At 42.9% G+C, this 21,789-nt stretch overlaps 1 protein-coding gene across 2 annotated transcripts in view; it reads left to right on the top strand.

The window, feature by feature from the left end:
* Positions 1-21,789, top strand: part of LRP4 (LDL receptor related protein 4) — a 116,512-nt gene that overhangs the window by 40,163 nt on the left and 54,560 nt on the right. For both annotated transcript variants that reach the window (XM_048486358.1, XM_048486357.1), the window contains exon 2: positions 15,231-15,377. In XM_048486358.1, coding sequence (XP_048342315.1) covers positions 15,231-15,377 — 147 coding nt within the window. The remainder of the gene's footprint in view (positions 1-15,230; positions 15,378-21,789) is intronic.

The following is a 21,789-nucleotide window of genomic DNA, read 5'->3' as shown; positions in this document are numbered from 1 at the left end:
GAATTTCTGTGAAGTTGTGTTAGAATCCAACACATCTTTGGCATCAAAGGCTGAATACATGCTGAAATAAGGGATAAGAATGAACTACAGATCCACAAGGGTGTAGGTTAAAGTCTTGATTATCGGTGATGACTTGCAAAAATGTTTTAGCTGCATTTATTATAAGTGGAGGAAAACTTTTATAAGTGCATTCTAAATTATGTATAGGAAATGAAAACCCATGAGCAGTAAGAGTTGCAGGGTGATAATTCATGAACTGCCTGGAAAACAGGGCAAGATGCTGCTTGGCTGAACGGGTGGCAGTCTTGCCTATATAGATGGCTGCTCTGTAGTAACTTGAGTACTTACCATGTTCTTCCTTCTGGCAATATTAGTGGAAGCTTTTAGACCCATCTGAACCTATAAAATGTAATTTTTGTTGGTTTCTTTCTTATGTCCTCAGAATCGGCCAGGGTTCCTTTTACTTTCAAGTTTTAATTTCTTCCAGTTCTCTGGTAAGCTGTGGAGGTTCGACGATGACATTGTGGTTGTGTGGTATCTCTTACTCGATGGAGCAAGCTTAGTTCTGCTATAGTCAGTTCATCTTGGACAGTTAATAATTTCCCCTATTTTGCTCATACTTTGAAGGAAACATAATACTTTGTGTGTTTTGATTGTATGTTTTTAAAAAAACCTTCATAGAGCAATTCTTTTCCCCAAGATAGCTGCATTTATCTTGCGGTCCTTCTGCTTTTGAAGTTCCTCCGTTTGTGAACTTGCAAAGTAAAAGTTTCTGATTCATTCCAGCCACAAAGCCAGAATGGCTATATTCTCTTTTTTCCCAAAGAGCTTTTTTTCAAAGCCAGGCCACTGTGGCTTGCTTCCCAGTCTCTGGTGCAATAGAGAGCAGCAGGGGAGCTGCACAGCACAGATTCTCCACTATTGATACTTATGGTCTCTTAGACCAAAATAACCCCCTTTGCTGACTCTTTAGAAGAAAAGTTCTGGTTCTGTTGTACCACAATAATGAAATTGGTCAGATTGCAGGCCTTAAAAATGCCATTTTAAGGCAGAGCTCTTGTCCTGTCCTCATCCTCTGGCAGCTGACAATTACAGTTTGACTGATAAATAGAGTACTTGCTTATGACACAGACAAGAGTTTTTTTCTAGGCCAGTAGCCAGAAATGTTGCGGTGGGTGGGTGGCCTAAGGGCATAGTGCCAGCAAGGAGGGGGGCATGATATTTTGCAAGTGTAAAGCAAAAAAAAAATTGCAAGTGTAAAGCAAAAAAGAATTAATTTAATTTTTGATGTATTGATTAAAATAAAATGCACTTCAAACACAATGAACTCTTATGCACAATACTTTTATGTGTGTAATCCCAGTTCCTTTGTGGGAATTGGTTACAAAGCTGGAAAGCAAATTTATTTATGATGCTAGGAAAAGTTGAAGGCATCAGGAAAAGAGAACGACCTAACATGAGATGAATCGACTCATTAAAGGAAGTCATACCCCTCGATTTGCAAGTCCTGATCAAGGCTGTTATGATAGGATAGTTTGGAGGACAATAATTTATAGGGTTACTGTGAGTCGGACTGTATCTACCGTATATACTCATGTATAAGCCAAGTTTTTCAGCCCTGTTTTAAGGCTGAAAAATGCCCCCTCAGCTTATACACAAGTCACTGCTTACCAGCAATCATAAGCCGCTTGTTGCTGCCCTCCTGGGAGGGTGAAGGGGGAAGCCCGAGGCACCCCGGCTGGCTGGGCTTTCTGAAACCCCAGCCGGGAGGCAGAGGGAGCTCATTATTTGAGCAGTGACATCAGAGGGAGTCACTGCCCAAATAAGGGGCTCCCTCTGCCTCCCAGCTGGGTTTAAGGAAGCCCAGCAAACGGGGAGGCAGAGGGAGCTCCTTATTTGGGCAGTGATATCAGAGGGAGTCACTGCCCAAATAAGGGGCTCCCTCTGCCTCCTGGCTGGGTTTGAGGAAGCTCAGCCAGAGGGGAGGGAGAGGGAGCTCCTTATTTGGGCAGTGACACCCCCTGATGTCACTGCCCAAATAAGGAGCTCCCTCTGTCTGCTGGCTGGCTGGGCTTCCTCAAACCCCAGCTTCCCACCCTTGGCTTATAGGCGAGTCAATAAGTTTTCCCAGGTTTTGGTGGTAAAATTAGGTGCCTCAGCTTATACATGGGGCGGCTTATACACGAGTATATACGGTAATCAGTTAGATAGAATAATGCCTCCTCTTTTTTCATGGTGTCTCTATTTCTCCTTTGCCATGGCTATGATTGTGGGAGCAAAATACAAGGCTATCCAGAGGTGAAGATGTAGCTAGATTTGTGTCCCAAATAAGGGGCAAGAGAAAACAGGCATTCTAAAAATGGTTTAATCAGATTTGGAGATATTCTATTCATTATCTAATGCCAGAGTGAAATTATGACACCAATCCACTGATATTTGCACAGTACAATATGTGCAGTTATGTAAAAGGATCTCAGCACTTTTATCTGCGGAATATGTGATTGGTGCAGTGTTAGTATATGTTTAAAAGTGGTCCTTCAGTTGAAAATGCTTGAGAAATGCTGTGGTAGATGCTTCTCTACACTGTGCCTTGTGACTAAATAATTTCTAGCCTTTTCTCCTCCGGAAGACTGAGCACCATTGTTGGAGTCAAAATAGCAAAAACTGTGTAAGTTGGGGAAGGAGTTGTGTTGGGCAGTTTGAAGTGGAGCAAAGATGCCAGTGACGTAGGTATATATTTTTATGGTGTGGGTTTGGGGGGCGGGGCTCAGGTGATGGGGTGGAGCCATGCCCCCACCTGGCCCTGGGACGTACTCACGCCTCCCCAAGCCCCGGCCAGGGACGGCAGTCTCTTCTGCCCCTCCCCCTCCAGCTGGGCTCTCAGCTGGCAGCCGTCCAGGCCTTGGAGAGCTGCTTTTATAAGCACTGAGGCCAGGGGTGGGGCATGGGGAAGTGTGACCACACCCCAGGGGTGGCTGTGGGTGTGGCCCTGCCCCCAGAGCCCCGACCCTGGCCTCAGTGCTTATAAAAGCAGTTTCTGAGGGCGGCCCAGCTGCTGGCTGGGAGTCCAGCCGGGGGGGGAGGGGCAGAAGAGACTGCTGTCCACTGCTGGGGGCGGGGCCCAGCCGGCGGGGCCTAGTCAGAGGGGAACAGGCGAGGGACAGGTGGGGACCGGCGGGGGGAGCTTCAGGCAAGTAAGGGGGGTGAACCCGACAACCCCCCCTTACCTATGTCCTTGAAAGATGCCCAAGCAGATGTCCTCTGTGACAAATACCCATATTTGGGAAATGGTTTCCAGTGAGAAACTGCACTGAAATAGTTAAGTCGTACCCAATCCTGATTGGCTAGGGGAAATTGCCTGGGAGAAGAAAAGGAGGCAGCTGGAGTCCTGTAGGAGTTCTGGGGAGAGTTGGAGTGAGGGAGACTCCAGAAAAGGGATCTGAGCCCAAAAACCTGTAAGGGCTACAGAATATATAAAATTAGGGTGACCCTAGAAATGTGTCTTTGGGGCTTGTTTACTCTTCCTTAAGGGGAAGTTTCCTAGATTTGACTGCAGGGAAGCGCCTGAAGGAGGCTGGTCAGTTTGAAGCGGAAAACCAGCTTCCTGAGAGCTGTGACACTTTATGCCAGTAGACATAGGGATTCTAGGCAGGGACCCAAACAACTTACTTTTGGTCATAGGACCATTTGAGAGCCTAAACAAACTGACTGAATGACTATACTTCTTTCTTTTTTTTGTATATGTTTATTTGTTCCTCAACCCTACCAAGGGAAGTTTAGCTTTACTGTTTATTTTAAATAAAACCTCTTGTTGTGGAACTGTAAGACAAATTGGGCTCTAGTGCTCATTTTGAGGGAGGTCCTTAAAGTCAATAAGGAATAATTCCTGCGGGAATAACTCCCTGGGGCTTGGAACTTGTGAAAGGGGAGTCCTTTCCTTGTCCCCCCCCCCCCCCCCGGTTGGGTTTGTGTTACATCCTCCTTGCCTACCAGGAGAAGGACCCTTAATGGTAGGTGTCCAATGAACCGATTTCATCAGATCTTAGAAGCTAAGCAGGATTGGTACTTGGATGGATGGAGCAAAATGGGTACAGCAAAATGGGCATAGGTTTGATAAGAAAATTAATAATTATATTTCATTTTTTGTGGGGAAAAACAGGAAAAAAATACATAGTTTTTCCATTGCTTCAAACTTTCCAGAAATTTTGCATAGCTAATCATTGCAGAATTTCTTTGTGCCACAAACCATTCTTTTTAGGAGGCTGTACTGTTTTACTGAAGTATATATTCCTTAGCAAATTAAATATAATTCAATTACAGATACTAAATTTATCAGGGTTTTAGTTTAAGTATATAGTGGCATGATAATCAGGTACAGGCAATTGCCAATGATCTGTTTGCATATCATTTATTTAAATATAGAAGATGGCATTCAATGGATAGTTGGTATATTGCACTTACTGTCATATTCTGAAGTCCACATATTAATATGGAATAGCTTAATTCATTAGGTGCATAATAGAATCCTTGAAAGGAAAGCCATATACCATTTCTGAGGGCATGTCAGGCCCAATCTATATAGTACAATCCTAACAGATCTGCTTATTCTATGCAATGAGTCTTACTCTCAGAGAAGTGTTCAAAGTATTGTTGAGTACTTGGGGTTAACTCTGTATTGAGTGGACAGGTTGTATAAAATTATTCCTGATTATCTGTGACAAGGACTTAGGAGTGAAGTTGAAAATGCCACCCAAAGATTGTATTTTTTTCCCTCTTACAGAGTCTTTAAAGAATTACTGGGCAGCTTGTAATGAGATACTGTGAAATGTTTTAAAGCATCAACAAACTATATCTGTATATGCTTTTAGCATCAGAAAATCCATTTGGCAAACAGGAAGTAAGTTGTCCTCATCACCTGTAACTGTATCCTGTCTACAACAAATTTAGCCACCGGATAAGTCTGACCTCTGTGAATTAGGGCAGGTCAGTAATCATGGGCCTTGGAAGTAAGTATCATAATATCAGGGCTGATGTGAGTTATCTTATCAAGAGAGTCTGAATACCTAGGATCATTTTAAAATGCATTATCTTAGATTATATAATTTTGTATGATCTCAGTCAACAGAACTGGGGAAATGCCACATCTTTTCTAGTTGAGTCTCCCAACAAGCTGACTTGACTACAAGCTATGGTATTTGTCAGCTCCTTAATGCATGTTGCAGTTGTACTTGGATATCTTGAAAAAAGTGTAATGAATGTGGAGCAGTTACCACTTGAAATTACTATTTTAAATCTTCTTAACTGGCATTAGGTTTAAGGATGATTCAGTGGATCACTTCTAAAGCGTCTTGTTAAATAAATCATGAAATGTGAATTAATGTTTTAGTGGGAGATACAGAAAGCCTGGATTCATCAGCTGTATGAACTTGTTTGCCATCTTTTTTCTTCCCACAATTTCTCCTGTCTGTGCCTTTCCCTCCCACATAGAGGTCTGAGGCAGATTATTCAAGGACCTTTTCAGTGGTTGCTCTGATCCTTTGGAATATGATGTAAATGGAGGTTAGATTGCTCCCCCTTTTACCTGTTTTTTAGAGACCCTGCAGGGCCATAAATAGAACTTTTGTGACATGTTAATGAACTAATGTATATTTTATTATAACTTTTTGTGAATCTCAGTACTATTTGTTTGAATTCTGCTATGTGGAAGAGAAGTGATTGAAAATACTTAGCTAAATAGTGATGGTGATCTACTGCTAGTGATGGTTTATATGGTTCTACTATTACATACTAGCAGTAAAGGCTGTTGTATGAACAGTGGGTTCTAGAAAACTGTTGGTAGGCCAACCCCTCCTGTGATTCCTCCTCCTTTGGTCCTGCATCACCAGCTCCCTCCTCATCCTCTTCCTCTTCCTGGATGCTTGTCACAAAGCTATTTTGATTTGCCTCAGGCTAGCCAGTTTTTCTCTAAAATATAGCTAGACAAGAGTTCCTGGAAAAGACAATCATGCTGTGTGTTAAGTTCTGTCAAGTTGCTTCCAGCTCTTGGTGACCCTATGAATCAATGTCCTCCAAAACATTCTATCGTTAACAGGTCTTGAAAACTAACACTAATGCTAAAAAAAAGTTGAAAGCAGCAGGAAAAGTAGAAGCCCAATATGAGATGGATTAACTCAGCTAAGGAAGCAACAACCCTCAGTTTGCAAGACTGTTAACCATAGGACATTAAGGAGATTATTAATTCATAAGGTCACCATAAGTTGAAAGAAACTTGTCTTGACTGCCCTTAACTTACACACCTAAAGCAAAATAGATTCCTCTGGAGAAGGATCTGCATAACATGACTGAACGATTTGCCACTGACTGGAGGAAAAGAAACTTAAGTTGCAGAAGGGTTCCTCAGGCTCAGAGGGAGGCTTCAGTGAAATCATGCCCTGTTCTCTGTGGAGCTCAGCTCTAGGCTACAGCCTGTGAGGAGTCTGAAATTGGTTTCCCCCCCGCCCCGGCTACAACAGGCATCCGGGAGGCTGCCATGGCAAATGGCGAGACCTCACTGCCCCCTCTCCCCGTGGCCCTAGCAGGGGAACTGGGTCTGGCAGACCCCACTGCGAGAAGACGGACAGTGGATCCTTTGAGATGTGACAGCAATTAAATCTGAAAAGAATGTGCTGTCTGAGATATTTAAAGGCAAATTGCTCAAAATGACAATTTGGGTAGGGTAGAAGTGAGAAATAGCTTCAGTCTTGGTTTTTATGACAGACATTGTTTCTTTTAAATTACCATATATACTCGTGTATAAGTCGACCCGCATATAAGTCGAGGCACCTAATTTTACCACAAAAAACTGGGAAAACTTGTTGACTCACTTTTAAGTCAAGGGTGGGAAATGCAGCAGCTACTGGTAAATTTCAAAAATAAAAATAGATACCAATAAAATTACATTAATTGAGGCATCAGTAGGTTAAGTGTTTTTGAATATTTATTTCAAAGAAAAACAGTAAACTAGCTCTGTAAGTGGAAAAGAGGGTCAACAAGAACAATATGGTATCAACAATAACTTTAAAAGTACAAAAATCTTAGCTTTTTTGTAAGGAAGGGTTTTAAACAATGGATCTTACAATAAAAACAGGAATGAACATGCCTGTTCACTGTGACTCAAAACTACCCTGCTTTTTAAAAGAATAGTACATTATTTTTAGTTTAGTTATTTTTAAAATTGCACATGGCAGGTGTCATTTTAGAAGGGACATTCACACAACCTGTCAGAGGAGGAATGTTTATGTTAGCAGTATCAACATTTCAGAGTATCTTTAGGAGTCCCTCCTGATGATACCAGCCAGGTTTGGTGAAGTTTGGTTCAGGGGGTCCAAAGTTATGGACCCTCAAAAGGGTAGCCCCATCTACTATTAGCTTCCATTGGAAACAATGGGGATGGGAGCACCCACTTTGGGGATCCATAACTTTGGAACCCCTGAACCAAACTTTACCAAAATTGGCTGGTATTTTAGGCTGGTGCCGCTAACCTAAAAACTGCACCCCCTGGTGGCTTACAAAGTAAAAACCCTAAAATATTTTTTAAAATACAGCTGACTCATGTATAAGTCGAGGGGGGCTTTTTCAGCACAAAAAATGTGCTGAAAAACTCAACTTATGCATGAGTATATACGGTATGATTTTTATACATTTCTTCTTCAGAATAGCTGATTTTTCAAATTCTGCATAATACAGTATAATTTGAATTTATGTTACAAACAACGGTTGTTTTACCAAAATAAATTGTGCACTTATTGACTAGTTCTGACTTTGCTGGTCGCAGTTTTTAATAGGTCCTATCCAAGTGAGGCAGTTTTTACTACAGTCTCATTTGTTTTCAAAGCAGTTTTAGAAGCACTACTTTCTGTTTTATCCTTCCCTCTTAAGTTTCGCCACATTGAGATTTATTGCTTTCTGTATCCCATTCTTTTATCATGAAAAGCACTTTCTTCAGATTCCAGTTAATCTTTTATAGTATGTGTGATTACTGCCACTTATACTTTCTCAAGTCATAAACCTTATTGACCCATGTATTTCTTTTCCTCATGTACATAAATCATGCCTGCTGAATCAGCCTGTCATGACTCTGTAAGCTTTCAGCAACTAAAAAGGGAAACTTTTTGGAATGCCACTGTATTCTGCCGTAGCATTATACATGTAAGTTTAAAGCTTAAAGAAAGACTGATGGTTTTATCTGGACCCTGCCATAAGCAGTGTGTTATGCCCAGCCAAGTCCCCACAAATAACTGAGACCTATGGAGCAAGAGGTGTAAGCAGACTCCTATCTTGGATCAAATCTCGGAATCATGATGGGAGTTAAGTACAATAAAGTGCCATCTTGTGGTGAGACAATCAGGTTTTGGTGTGAAATTGTCATGCCCCACCATCAGGTGCTTGTGTTTTGACTCCATAGGAACTCTTTCTACTCAAATCAAAGGAATAACCAGTGCAGGTGGGACAATAACCTGATATTCCTCTACTCAGGGAGATTCACATTTCTCTAGTCAGGGAGTTCCATATGGGCCATGTCAGAGGAAGCAATCATGCCCTCAGTTTATAAACAATTGTCAATGTGCCTTCCACCAATTTTCATTCCACCTCCATCTAGATTCAATCCAGCTTTCCATATGATATATTGTGCATACAGATTGAAAAGATAAGGGAATAAAACACATGATTTGTTTCTCTTAATTGCTTTAAATGTAGCTGAGACGGACACACACACACACACACACACACACCCCAAAAAAGAAGAATTGACTGAGTAGGATAACCACTCTCTGACAATGCTTGTCAGAATTCCCACCTTTTTTTCAGGGATTGAGCTGCTTTAGATGGTAACATGAGGTAAAATATAAGCACACACAAAATAATGCTAAGGCAGATTTCAAGCTTTAAACGGAATCAAAGATTTATTTAACAGAGGAGATGGGAATAGGAGATAAATAACTTGGAAGGAAGGAAAGATGTATGTGTTCCAGTCATCTATGGTTATCAACACACCTTGCTTAGGTGATTTCTTTGGTTATGTTCATAGGCTTTCCAAGAACTCTAATTGATATTATTGATTTATTTGTAATGTAGCCCCTGACTGCTTGTGCTACATCTTGTCCTATTATTAGAGCAACTCTATTTATTCTGTGTTTGTCATTTCCAGAGTAAAACACTATCTTTTAAATTGCATATGTCCTAATCCAGTCCACTTTAATTCATTCACTGTCAGGATTACAATGTGTAAAGGTTCCATTTCACATTTTATTTTTTTCAAGCTTACCTTGACTCATACTTCTCATGTTCCATGTATCCATTTTATGGGTCAAACAGCTTTGGACTTCCTTTTGGCATCCATTCACTTCCTTTTGGCTTTAATCCAGGTGCAGCATTAAGACTATCACTGTTTATATTTGTCCTTGGTTCTTCCTCAGCAGCACCGCACTGACCTTGGGGTCCTGTCTTCTGGTACTTTATATTTTTCAGTTTGGATTGTCTCATCACAGGATTTTCAAGATATGATATGATATCAGAAATTGTTTATCTTTGCTTTCTTCTGCACAGTGCTAACCAGGGTTAGCTGAATTGTCACTGATGTTGTCCTCTGCTACTGCCACCTTCCATTAGTGCTGCTGCCCAGTAGTTATCCTTCAAGGATTCTTCTTCTGGGATTGCCTCTTCTACTGATGTGGCCATTGATTCCTGATGGCAGTGGATGCATCTTATTCTGGTGTCTAAACTGTAACCATTCCCCCTTGAGTGACTCTGGTAGGAGTTTAGCCTCTTGACAAAAAGTCTAAAACTCCTGATATTTTTGCTGCAGGTAGGTTTGCATTCACCAGGATCTCCCAGGTTGCCACCCATTTAATCTCATAAGGTGGAGGTATCTGCAGTAGGGCCTTGGAATGTGGTGGTCAGGCAGCTTCATAATGAAGTAGACAGTCTTTCAGATATGTTGGTCCCTACCCTTCAGGTAGGTCCAAAACCACCATAGAATGGTAGCTGCCAGTTCTAGCCCAGATAGGCAATCCAGAAGGATACCATGATTGCTGGTATAGAAATCTACTGAGAGGTCCAGTAGAATCAACAGAATCATACTCCCTAGCTTTGTCTCCTGGTATAAGTCATTCACTAGGGCAATCAGGGCTGTTTCAGTTCCATAACCAGGCCTAAATCCAGTCTGTAAGGAATCTAAACAATTTGCCTAATCCAGGAAAGTTTGCTCAAGAATGGATCATTTTAGACTGGTTGACAATTATTAAGATATCTTGAATTAAAGGCAGGCTTCTTTAGAAGTGGACACACCACAGCCTGTTACAATCCTGGGACAGTCACTTCCTCTCTTAGGGAAGCATTAACTACCTCTCAAACCCAGTTAGCCAGTCCCTAGATTTAAGTAACCCAGAAGGATAAGTAACCCGGACTTAAGTAACCCAGAAGGATAAGGGTCATACCAGCAGATGATAGGCCTCAAACTGCCATGGATCCTGTCCACATTCTCAGACTGAATAAACTGAAAAGTATCCCAAACGATTGGACAAGTTTGATTCGTGGCACCATTCAACCCTGCCACAGCTAATGTAGAGTCCACGCTGGAATGGATGTGAGAGATTTTATCCTGTAAAGTGCTGAGCAAAATGGTCACAGTGGGCCACCAAGCAGTTCTGATGCAGAACTTTTCCCTCTTGTTTTCTCCCTCCTTTGTTGTCTAGTCCCTTGGCACTGTGTTGTCCCTTTGATTCCATTTCCCCAGCCTGCTACTTCATCCCCCAGTGACTAATGCTAGGCCATCATGCACCTTTCCCTTAATTTATGCTCTAACCTTAAATCTTTCTCCCTCCACATTCTACGACTTTCCCAGGCACTTTGCAATATCTTATATTCCCTTTGGCTCTTTTATTCTTTGGAGACATGGTACACATGGTATTGGGTGGGTTCTGTTTAGACTAACTGTGACTCTGGAGAGGCAGCATAAAAATCTCCTGAATAAAAATATCCAGCTAATATGAGCATTTATGTTAGGAATTAATTGCTCTGTATTATTTTCTGTGATTATGTAGATTGCACCGTGAAATTTGCCTGTTTTTATTACCATTTTGTCTATTGCTGTACCCAATACAGACTGGTTTCATTGGATTAGAAACCCTTCTCATGTTGCCCAAATATGATTTGAACATACACAGGCCTAGGATCCTCAGACAAGTGTTGGGCTGGTATATATGTAAAAGCTGTGCACATTTAGCTCCTTGGCCCAAACCAACAAAGGAAGTATTTCATTTGTAGCCACAGCTGACTGCTGCAGAGGTCAAAGGATAATTGACTCTGACTTAACACCACTGGTTTTAGAAATGAGTAATTAAACTTGGCTTATGATTTTCTGCTATGCTGCTTAACATGCTTCGATGTCAGAAATGACAGACTGCAGATTTTACCCTATTTTACCCATTATAACAACACATAGAGTCTTTTGTATCAATTTTCAGGTAGGGTACATGTGAATGGAACTGAGCAAAATTTTACATGAAGGATACCGAGCAGATTGGCTTGTGATGTCTCAAAAAGGAGCTTGTGTCTAACAGCACCATTTTATGTAGCTTGCATTGTGGTCTGGTGTTAGCTCATTAGAGGCTAGAAGACCCCCAATTGAAATTAGTTCTGCCCGTTCTCCTATTAAACCAACTTGGTGGCCTGTATCAGTGTGGGATATTTCTTCTGTCATCAGAATATATAAGTACAATGTGACATTCCCAGTTTCTGCCAGAAGAGTTTTCTGTTTAAACAATGGCTCAGCAAATCCCTCTATTAAGGATGGATTAGGTGTACTTTTCTTTAGTGGAGACTGCTACTTGTGGATCAGATTGGTACTCTATTGCATCTATTTGCTATAGAACCTCATTCATTGTAGCGGCATCGTTAATACCAGAAAGGTTCTTTCATCTAACTGACCTGTGCATGAAAATACAGTATGCTTGTTGGTTTGTGGCAGTTCTCTTGAGGAAGATGTACCAGAGACATACCAGAAAATAGCAAACTATACTATCTTGCTATAATGATATCTAATAGTATCATCATAGGACTGATGAAAGAGAAGAATCACCTATAATACAAGAGTGAAAGTAAGCTCTCCTGTTTTTGCTTCTCAAAAACAAATATTTGGATCAATTTCCTTGTCCTCTTTCAGAATGAAGTATGCTTGTAAAATATTTCACATACAGAGAAGAGATACTATGACTGTTCCCGATATAAAATCTGCAAGGAAAGATAATAGTAGAAACACTCCGACTTGTCATGTATCTTTTCCTCTTAATTATTACTTTGTTGGCTGAATAGGCATGTGTCCTGCCTTCTCATTTCCGGACCTCCTTAGCTGACCAGGGCTTGGAACTTGAGACAGTGAGGGTCATATTTTAAGTACGAATCCTGTCCTGGATTTCTGTGACACTTGGTTAGTCACACGTGCTCTATTTTTGAAAGCAGAGCTCACTTTCAACAAATTAGATGTTACTGAATCTCTTTGTGCCTTCATTCATTTTGTTTCTTTTTGGTAGGGTTCTATATCTTGAGGGAAAATACTGAATATATTTCTGTTTCAGCTAGAGAATCATTTGCTTTGCTTTGTTAAAAAATGAAGAAAATGTTTTAAAAAATCAATAAATGACTTACTGTGTGAAGAGCTTTGCTTTGCACATCAAACATGACAGTAGTAGTATATGCTGTGGATTTGAGGACTTACTTTCTTTACATAATTCTTTACAATATCTTTTAATATATGTACAGCAATCAATCACTATTAAAATGGTCCATAATTTCGGGGTATAAGCTGTCACAAGTCAAAGCTTAAACCTTGAAATTCTTGTTGATCTTTAGGATACATAAAAGAAGATGAAGTCCTGGGGCTGAAATATTGGACAAGAAGCCTCTGGGCTCAGTCTGGGTACATTTTCAGTTCTAGCAAATGGCTTTCCCAACTACTCCTGGACTTTAGATCTGGACCAAAGTACAGGTCTTGATTATGGTTTTAAACTAGGATTTTTAAGACAAATCCATGGTCCTTTCTGTGTTTTGTTTAGATCTTCATGTATTTGAAGAGAACTCTGAGAATTGGCCAAATCCTGATGTATGGCAAGCAAGGGAAAGATGAAGGTTATCAGAAACTGGACATTGGTATAAGTATTTGGTCACTATACCAAGCCCTAGATTCCATCTCCCCTCAACTGATTACCATTGCAATTTGGGGACATAACTTACAGTCACTGGTACAACAAGAGGTGGGGGGATTGCTTCCTCCTCTTCCAGGAGAGGCGAGTCAGCTGTAAATTGGGCTAGGAAGACAGGCCCAGAGAAAAAAAGTGGCCTTTGCTTGTAAGTAATGCCTGCAGCCACATTGCATCTATAGCAGTATCAGCTTTTTGGTGGAGAACTTGGCCAGGATCCACAAGGAGTTTCAAAGTGCCTGCCGGGTTCTCTGCTCAGTCAGTTCTTGTGTCTCCAAAGAAAGTGGCTGAGAAGGAAGTGCAGGTTCTAGAAAGAGGCAGTTTTTTAGCTGGAGTCTTTACAAGACACAGAACTGGGCAGCGGAAGGTCCGGAGAGGAGAAGTTGGTCACTTGGTCCAGTTTGACTTTGCTTTCCATGTGATTCCTCCCCTTACCAACTGAACTCTTCTGGGAGTTAGGGGACAAGAAAGAGGTCATTTTATTTGGCTGCTTAGAGGTGGTGATTGTGCCCAGAGGCAAGGAAATGGTCAAAATGACTTATCTGCCCCCACCCCTGTCACTTGTTTATGTCATCGTAGACATCCCAAACCCAAGCAAAAGCATCCATTTCTATTGGGATAGAAAATGTGTTGTTTCAGGACCAAGAATCCAAGAGTTCTTCTGTAGATGTGACACATAAACACACCCTTTTATTTTTATATGATTTTAGTTTACACTTGAAAATTAGAGAGAATATACTGGTGGAGGAGGGAAGACCTGAAAATTGTTGGTTTTGCTTCTGTTTTATATATTAACATACAGAAAGCTGCATTAGAAGGAGAAACAACTTCAATTGCTCAGAGTAGTGATCATAGAAACTCTGCAGAGTTGGCCCTGGTTAGTAATTGAATGGAAGACCACCGAGGAAGTCCAGGGTTGCCACACAGAAGCAGGCAATGGGAAACTTCTTCTGCAGGTGTCTTGCCTTGGTAATTCTGTCAGGCCATTTCAACTGTTGTTGTTGCTGCTGTTGTTGCAGTTGTTGTTGTTGTTAGGATCTCATTCCACTGAATGTTCTACCACTGGCGTTTCACTTCTAGAGTAGTAGGATCTAGAGTAGCGGAGAGCTGGGCTTAGTGGTCAGTGCAATGAAATATCTTACTATGGGTTGTTTTGCTACAATTGAGAAGGTGATTTTTCTTCTCTGCTCATCAACAAAGAAAACAAAACAAAAATATTTAAAATAAATTCTCTAAAGCTTGGAGTTTCCTTTGGTTAGTTTATCTTTCTTTTCTTCTTCTATTTTAATTCCCTCCTCTAAATGACTTCTGGAAGAGTGTATATACATACCTATTCTTATTTTAAAACTGAGGACATGAATAAACTCTGAAAGGCGGGGGTGGGGGGTGGGGGAGGAGAGATGAGAGAACTCAGTGGAAGATTGACTTGATTGCATGTTTATTGTTCTCCAGTGATGTTTAGAACAAAAAGTGTTTGTCCTTTTTGAAATGTGGGTGAAAGTAGGGGTGGTCAAATTTAAGCACCAGTTCTGTTTACTGGATTGTTAAGGGAAGTCAGAAAGGACCCGGCACCTGCTGGGACATGTGAAGTCAGAAAGATGCTGTCCTGGAGTAGGACTGAAGGCCTGAGGTGGAGGGTTAATACTGTAACTAAGGAACAGATGATTAAACACAACATGTAGAACTCTTTAGTGAAAGTTCATCAGAAAGTATTACCAGAACTAACCAGGGCATCCCATAGTTATCGAGAAGATGGCTTTTGAATATTAAGGGGGAGCGCAATTTTAGTGCTTGCCCTGGGTGCCATTTTCTGTAAAAATGGTTCTGCCTACAGTGGTTTTTCCTTGTTGCTGTGATTGTATTGTATGGGCGGGGTACATATGGTACACAGTTTCAGTGCCTCTGCATGATCTCTGCTTTCATGTGTTTCAAAATAAAATTTGTGACTTCCTCCTTTCTTATTTCTAAGGCATACTGATTATTTTCTCCTTTCAGGTGTCCATAGCAGTGCTGAATGTTCCTGTGGACGCAACCACTTTACCTGTGCAGTTAGCGCCTTTGGTGATTGCACTTGTATCCCGGCTCAGTGGCAGTGTGATGGCGACAATGATTGTGGGGACCATAGTGATGAAGATGGTTGCAGTAAGTAAATAGCTTATTCAGAAGGGTGAAGAGGAGGGAGGGATTGCAGCTGAAGAAGACTTCCTTAACTCTTTCTGGTACTTGGAGTTACAAAAGCAAAACAAAAAACAGACTGAATTATGTTCTCATCGTAACTTATGTCTCCAACAGTATCTCAGTTGGCAGTTTTTACTCACTAAGGTCAGGGACATGTTTATTTGGCAACAGAGATGTGAAGACTTGAGGAAAAAACCAGAAACATTCAGAAAAGAGTTCCCACCCTCCAGTGACTTTTTTCCCAATTGATCCAGTGAAAAAGTTAGAAATCTTGATGATCTTGAGATGGAATGGGGGAAATTCCGGTCCTTCCCACTTTCTCCATTACCTGCTACTTTACCACCAGTCTCCCTCATGGCTTCTCCCCTTTGCCTACTTCCTTTCTCCCCTGCTGTCAAGCCAAGGTTTACCAAAACTCCAGTCCTGTCCCAAAACTGGGAACAAGGTAGCCAACTAACCTTATAGGGTAGGCTTAGTAACTTGACCAGTACCTTGGTACCCGAAGGGTCCACTAAATTTAAATTGAAGCCACAAGGGACCAAGGAAATGCTGATGAAAAGTTTATTATGTAGAGTGTAAAAAGTCAGACAGAACACTCTGAAGCAGTAAGAAAACAAATAACCTTACTAGACTCAACAGGAGACCTAATCTAACATACAGCAACACAAACAAATAGCAAAGCTTTCTTGATAGTTACCAATCCAGCTCATCCGATCTCCACACCCACCTTCATGAAGCTCATGGCCCCAACCCTCCAGTCCAGAAGAAGTCCTAGTGACCCTGGAATCCTTGTTGTAAAGGCTACACAGAGCACATTGTTCTCCTGGAGGGAGAGGACATATTGATGGGTGTTTTCCAACCTGTTCTCAGGGAGGCAGGAACTTAAATCTTGTCACTTCCTGTTAACTTATGTGTCTCTCTTTGTAAGTGGATTCTACATTGTTTGTTACCCACCGTATTGTTTTGACTCCCCATTGCGAGAGTGAGTGGACTCCTTAGGCATCAGCCTCAGAGCGTCCCATTTTGTTTTTCCCGCCTAAAAATAGCGTCTTGCGCCTTTTCGCCCGCAAGAGAATTCTTTGCTTGGTCCTCTGCTGAGGGGACCCGAACTGCTTCTAGGGCTACACACTCTGGCAGTACGGCTGCTGCCACACATGCCACCAGAAAAGCCTCCTCCAAATTGCGGGAGCCGGGCCATAAGAAAACTTGGCAAATCGGTTCCCCAGTGACAGAGGAAACGGTGGAAAACCATACCAGCGTTCCGGGTGCAGAGCATTCCCAGGCCAAGGAGGAGGATTGGGTCAGAACGACTTAGCACGCTACTGTCCCATATAGGGTCGGGGGCATGCACGGATCGCCTGGAGGCCAATGCTGAAAACATTGCAAAGGGCTTAGCAGAAAATGCCATCACCCCAGTAACAGTATGTCAGCATCACTACGTTTCTTTTACAGCTGTGGCCATTCCTTTATCCCTCCTGCCCTCAAATTTTTCAATGCCAAAGTCGCCTCAAGATTGCTTTACGGAGTCCCAATTTGGATTCAAGCTATGAACCACTCCTTGAATTCTCTTCAATCCAAATTTTTTCACAAGATAACTGGACTCCCAAATTGTGTGCCCTATGCAGCCCTTTGTCTGGAGTTGGGTCAAAACTCCTTGGAATCAGCCGCTTGGCTGAGGACTTTTAGATTCTGGCTGCGAATACACTTTCTCTCGGACTGTAATTCCCTGGTCCACTGTCTGCTCTCTGACACCCATTCCAACCCCTGGTTTTCCATAATTGAAGAAAAAAATTGCCTCCATTGGACTGTCAGTGGATTCACTTTGCCCTTTGTCCTATTCAGAAGCTTATAGGAAATTAAAAGGTCAACTATTGGATAGAGAGTTCTCTACCCTACTCACCGCAGCCAAGAAAACGTGCTCCCCCGTGTACTTTTCTCTCCCATTTGAACGGGGCCACTTGGCACACTACCTGTATTGCTTAATAAACCCTGTTCAAAGGAGAGCCATAATGCTCGCCAGGTTTAATGTAATGCCTTCTGCCTTGTTACATGGCAGATTTAATAAGCAAGAAAAGGCGAAAAGGTTGTGCCCATGTAACGATGGCTCAGTTGAATCTCTGGCCCACCAATTACTTCACTGTCTCAGATTCAAGGAAATCAGATCCAAGTATGTGAATCTCACTCCCTTACATTTACCCTTTCTCCCCGATTTAATTAGATTACACTACTTGTTGAACAACCCTGATCCTTCTCTCTGTATGATAGTGGCAGATTTTCTTCTGGAAATTACTAAATGCCAGTAGATTTCCTTCGTCCTATCATGTATATCCTGTATTGTATATGCTTTTTAATCTGTTTTTGTTATTGTTGTACTGCTTTATGCCAATAAAGGCTTGCTATCTGCTATCTGCATCACCCCAGATAGGGCAGTGGAGGATGCTTCTGCCTCCAATGCCAATCCAGAGATCTTCAGTGCCGGCTCCCAAAGGCAAGATCGCGACGGTGGGGAGGGGGAGGCAGATGGGCTCCCTTTCCGGCCATGGAGACTGGCGAAATGCCTCTCCTCAACACCTGGTGAATCTCTTTAGGAGAACCATGAGGGAGGAGATCCAGCTATACCATCAGGGCAGGGAGTAGGCGACCTTCCAGCTCACTCTCCCCCCAGGTCCCCATCCAGATCTCCCGGAGCAAGGATCTCTTCCCAATGTCAAGACCCCCTGACCTTCTCTGAGGAGGTGGAAATCAGTGAAGGGGAATTGGGAGAAACCTCAGACCATTTCTCAGAGGCTGAGGAAACCACAACAGATACAGCAAGACCATTTCTGCATTAGATTTCACAAATCCAGAGGATGCAGTAGATTCCTCACTCCCCTCTCTTCCTCGGCTAAATGCATCAAGGGTTGCCTCAAAGGAAAAAGGGATTTTTTTCCCCTCAGGAGGATATTAATAGGGACTTTTTTCCTCTGCCGGAATACTTTGAAAGGCGGTTCCGTAGAGAATGGTTCAACCCCTCTGTTAGCAATTTCAAAAAATTATATGCTGTTCCAAAGTATATGCACCAGATGCTTCAAACCCCTCTAGTGGACGCCCTGGTGGCAGTGCTACAATCTGGCGGTCTGGTGACAAAAGATGGAGACAGGTCCATTAGAGATCCCCTAGACAAGCGTATGCATGTAATGCTTAAACCGGCACATTAGGGACTTGTCCTTTCCTCCAAAGCTCTTACCTCCTCTTCCACGGTGGCCAGAGCCACCATAGTCTGGCTGCGCAGACTTCTAGAAATGGTGCCACCAAATCAACAAGGAATGAGGGAGGGGGATAGAAAGGGTGCTCCTAGGGGTCTCTTCCTGACTTCCACATGTGATTATCTCATGTTAGTAGCGAGATCCCTGGCTGCCACAGTGGTTGCCAGGCGACACGCTTGGCTCAGGTCATGGCTAGTGGACTTCCACTCCAAACAACTGGTTGTGGAGTATTCCTTCCAGGGAGGAATGTTGTTTGGGCAGGAGTTAGACAAAGTCTTGGTTGAGACACGAGACAAGAAAAAGGCTATGCCCAAATCCCTTAGGTCAGATCATAATCCTTTGACCTCTAGATCCCCTCTCACATTTAGATCCAATAGATCATTGCCTAGACCAGTGGTGGCGAACCTTTGGCACTCCAGATGTTATGGACTACAATTCCCATCAGTCCCTGCCAGCATGGCCAACTGGCCATGCTGGCAGGGACTGATGGGAATTGTAGTCCATAACATCTGGAGTGCCAAAGGTTCGCCACCACGGGCCTAGACCACCCAGAGATGGCAAATGCTGGCAACCCCAACAGGGTTTTCGCTGGTGCCCAAATAACCTCAATAACTCCTTTTGCCCCCACAAGAAGTCCGACAGGCCACTTTGGAGGGATGGACCTAACAAGCCCTGACTACCAACCACCTATAGTAGGGGGACCCCTGCAACTGTTCTGACAGCATTGGACAGGTGCCCATGTAGATCAGTGGACCAAAAACATAATTCAATCCAGCTACATTATAGAATTCGCCAAAATTCCAAAACCTCAATTCCGTTCCTTCCCAACCCACTCCAACCTCCAGAAAGCCCAAAGAACTCAGACGGCTATTCAACACCTCCTCAGTATTCAGGCAATAGGACCAGTACCATCCTCAGAAAGGTCCTTGGGCGTGTTTTCTCACTTCTTTACCATTCACAAGCGGAACGGCGATTGGAGGTCTATCCTAAATCTCTGATTTGTCAACCATCACATCAAACTACATCGTTCCAGAATGGAGATCCTCCGGTCAATAGTGGAGTCCTTGTGCCCAGGGGACTCTCTAACCTCCCTGGACCTGACCAAGGCATATCTACACATCCTGATCCACGTGTCTCATCAGAGACACTTTGCTTTGCGGTGGGGAATGCCCAATTCCCTTCAGCCTCTCCACAGTGCCCAGGGTCTTCTCCAAAGTCCTGTTGGCCCCCATCATATCACTCCGGGAACAAGCCATCCAGGCTCCCTCCTACTTGGACGACATCCTGATCTGTTCCAGGTTCAGGAATCCGGCTGTCCACGACATCCAGACAGTCCAGGAGGTCCAAACAACATGACTTCTTAATCAACCTGTCCAAGAGCATTGTGCACCCATCTCAGAGGATGGAACACTTGGGGGCAATCATAGACACCACCAGGAATGCCCTATTCATTCCCCTAGTGAAGATTGTTCACATACAACAGTTGGTGCAGGTCATGGTATCATCCAGACACACCCCTCTTCTCCAGTTGGCCAGTCTTCTAGGCCTGATGGTGTCAGTCTTCGACATGCAATGGGTAAGATTCCACGCTCAACCTCTACAACAGTTCCTCTGGCCCTACCAGCTACAAATTATGGCAAAGAAGGACCATCCTACACTTCTTCCAAATCAACTACGACACAGTCTCAGATGGTGGATGCATCACGACAACCTCTCAGGAGGAAAAGTCTACCTCCACCTGCAATAAGTACAAGTATTCACTGACACCAGCTTGCAGTGCTGGGGGGCCACCCTGGAGGGACAGTACGTCCAAGGTCTGTGGACACAAGAACAGATGTCCCTCCTCATCAACATCTTAGAAACCAGATCCATCTTCTTGGCACTGAAGCATTTTCAACTGATAATCAGGAAAAAACATGTTTTAGTATGAAGACAATCTTGAAGCCAAAACATATCTGAACAACCAGGGGGGATCACGGTCAACACGCCTCCACCGGGAGGCGGTGGACATTCTCTCCTGGGCAGAACAGCACCTTCTCTCAGTGACTGCCGAACACATCCAGGGCTGCCTCAACATCACAGCGGATTGTCTCAGCTGCCAAACCATAGCAGAGGCAGAGTGCAAACTCAAACCATCGATCTTCAAACAAATCCTCCAGGAATTTGGCATTCTGGAAGTGGACTTGTTCATGTCAGCAGACAAACACAAACTTCCGAGATTCATGACGAGATTCCATCACCCCAGAGCCCTCGCAGTGGACGCACTCATGGCTGCGTGGCCTGATACCCTGTTGTATGCATTCCCCCTGGTTCCGGTCCTTCCCAGGCTGCTGAGGAAGATTGTGACAGAAAGAAACAAGAATACTGAAGATGGAGGTGGGTACTTACCCAGGGAGGGAAGAATGAACTTCATTGCCCTGTAATGAATTCACTTCTGGTGTGACCTGGAAGTGCTGGAATCGCACTGGGGTTATGTAGCTCTCACCCCAAAACTGTATGGTTTCTACAGAGTTTTGGGGTGAGTGCTAGAGCCTCACCCAGCTCTTTTGGGTCACATATCATGCTGTGACAAAGTTCCCTTTCCCCATCTTGCCAGCCTGCTTCTGCCCGCTGACCAGATGACACTGACAATAGTTTCCTGGAGTTTGCTCGCAATTCCAGGCACCTGACAAGCCTATGCATATTCACAATTTTGCTTGTAGAAAACTAAAGCATTTATGCTTCCCAGTTCCATGAATATGCCAAATAGTACAATTTTGTATGCTAAAATATAAATCATGTACTTTGCTGCTAAATAAGTTCAATAAGTTTGGGTTTTATAAGAAAGGAAGTATTGCATATATTTCAGTTTCTCCCCAAATATTAATATTTTCCTTGAAAAAACCTTAGAACCTCCCCCCTCCCGTAGGCTTCAAAATGCCCTGAAATGTTACATCTGTATTTGTGTTCTTAGGTGTGGTATTTGTTGAAAACATTAGCTGCCTGATTTACATTTTGTGTAAGTTTGTGTATCCCACATACAGTTTGTGTATCCCACACTTTCAGCAAACAAATGCAAAATCTGATATTTGATGTTGGGGTGCAGTTTGAATGTCTTCAACCTTTCATTTTCTCTCTTCCTTCAGGTGTTG

Source organism: Sphaerodactylus townsendi, linkage group LG02 (genome assembly GCF_021028975.2).
Source record: "Sphaerodactylus townsendi isolate TG3544 linkage group LG02, MPM_Stown_v2.3, whole genome shotgun sequence".
NCBI classification, from domain to species: Eukaryota; Metazoa; Chordata; class Lepidosauria; order Squamata; family Sphaerodactylidae; genus Sphaerodactylus; species Sphaerodactylus townsendi.
The sequence above is the reverse complement of the archived record's forward strand: the minus strand, read 5'-3'. Positions and strand labels throughout refer to the sequence as shown.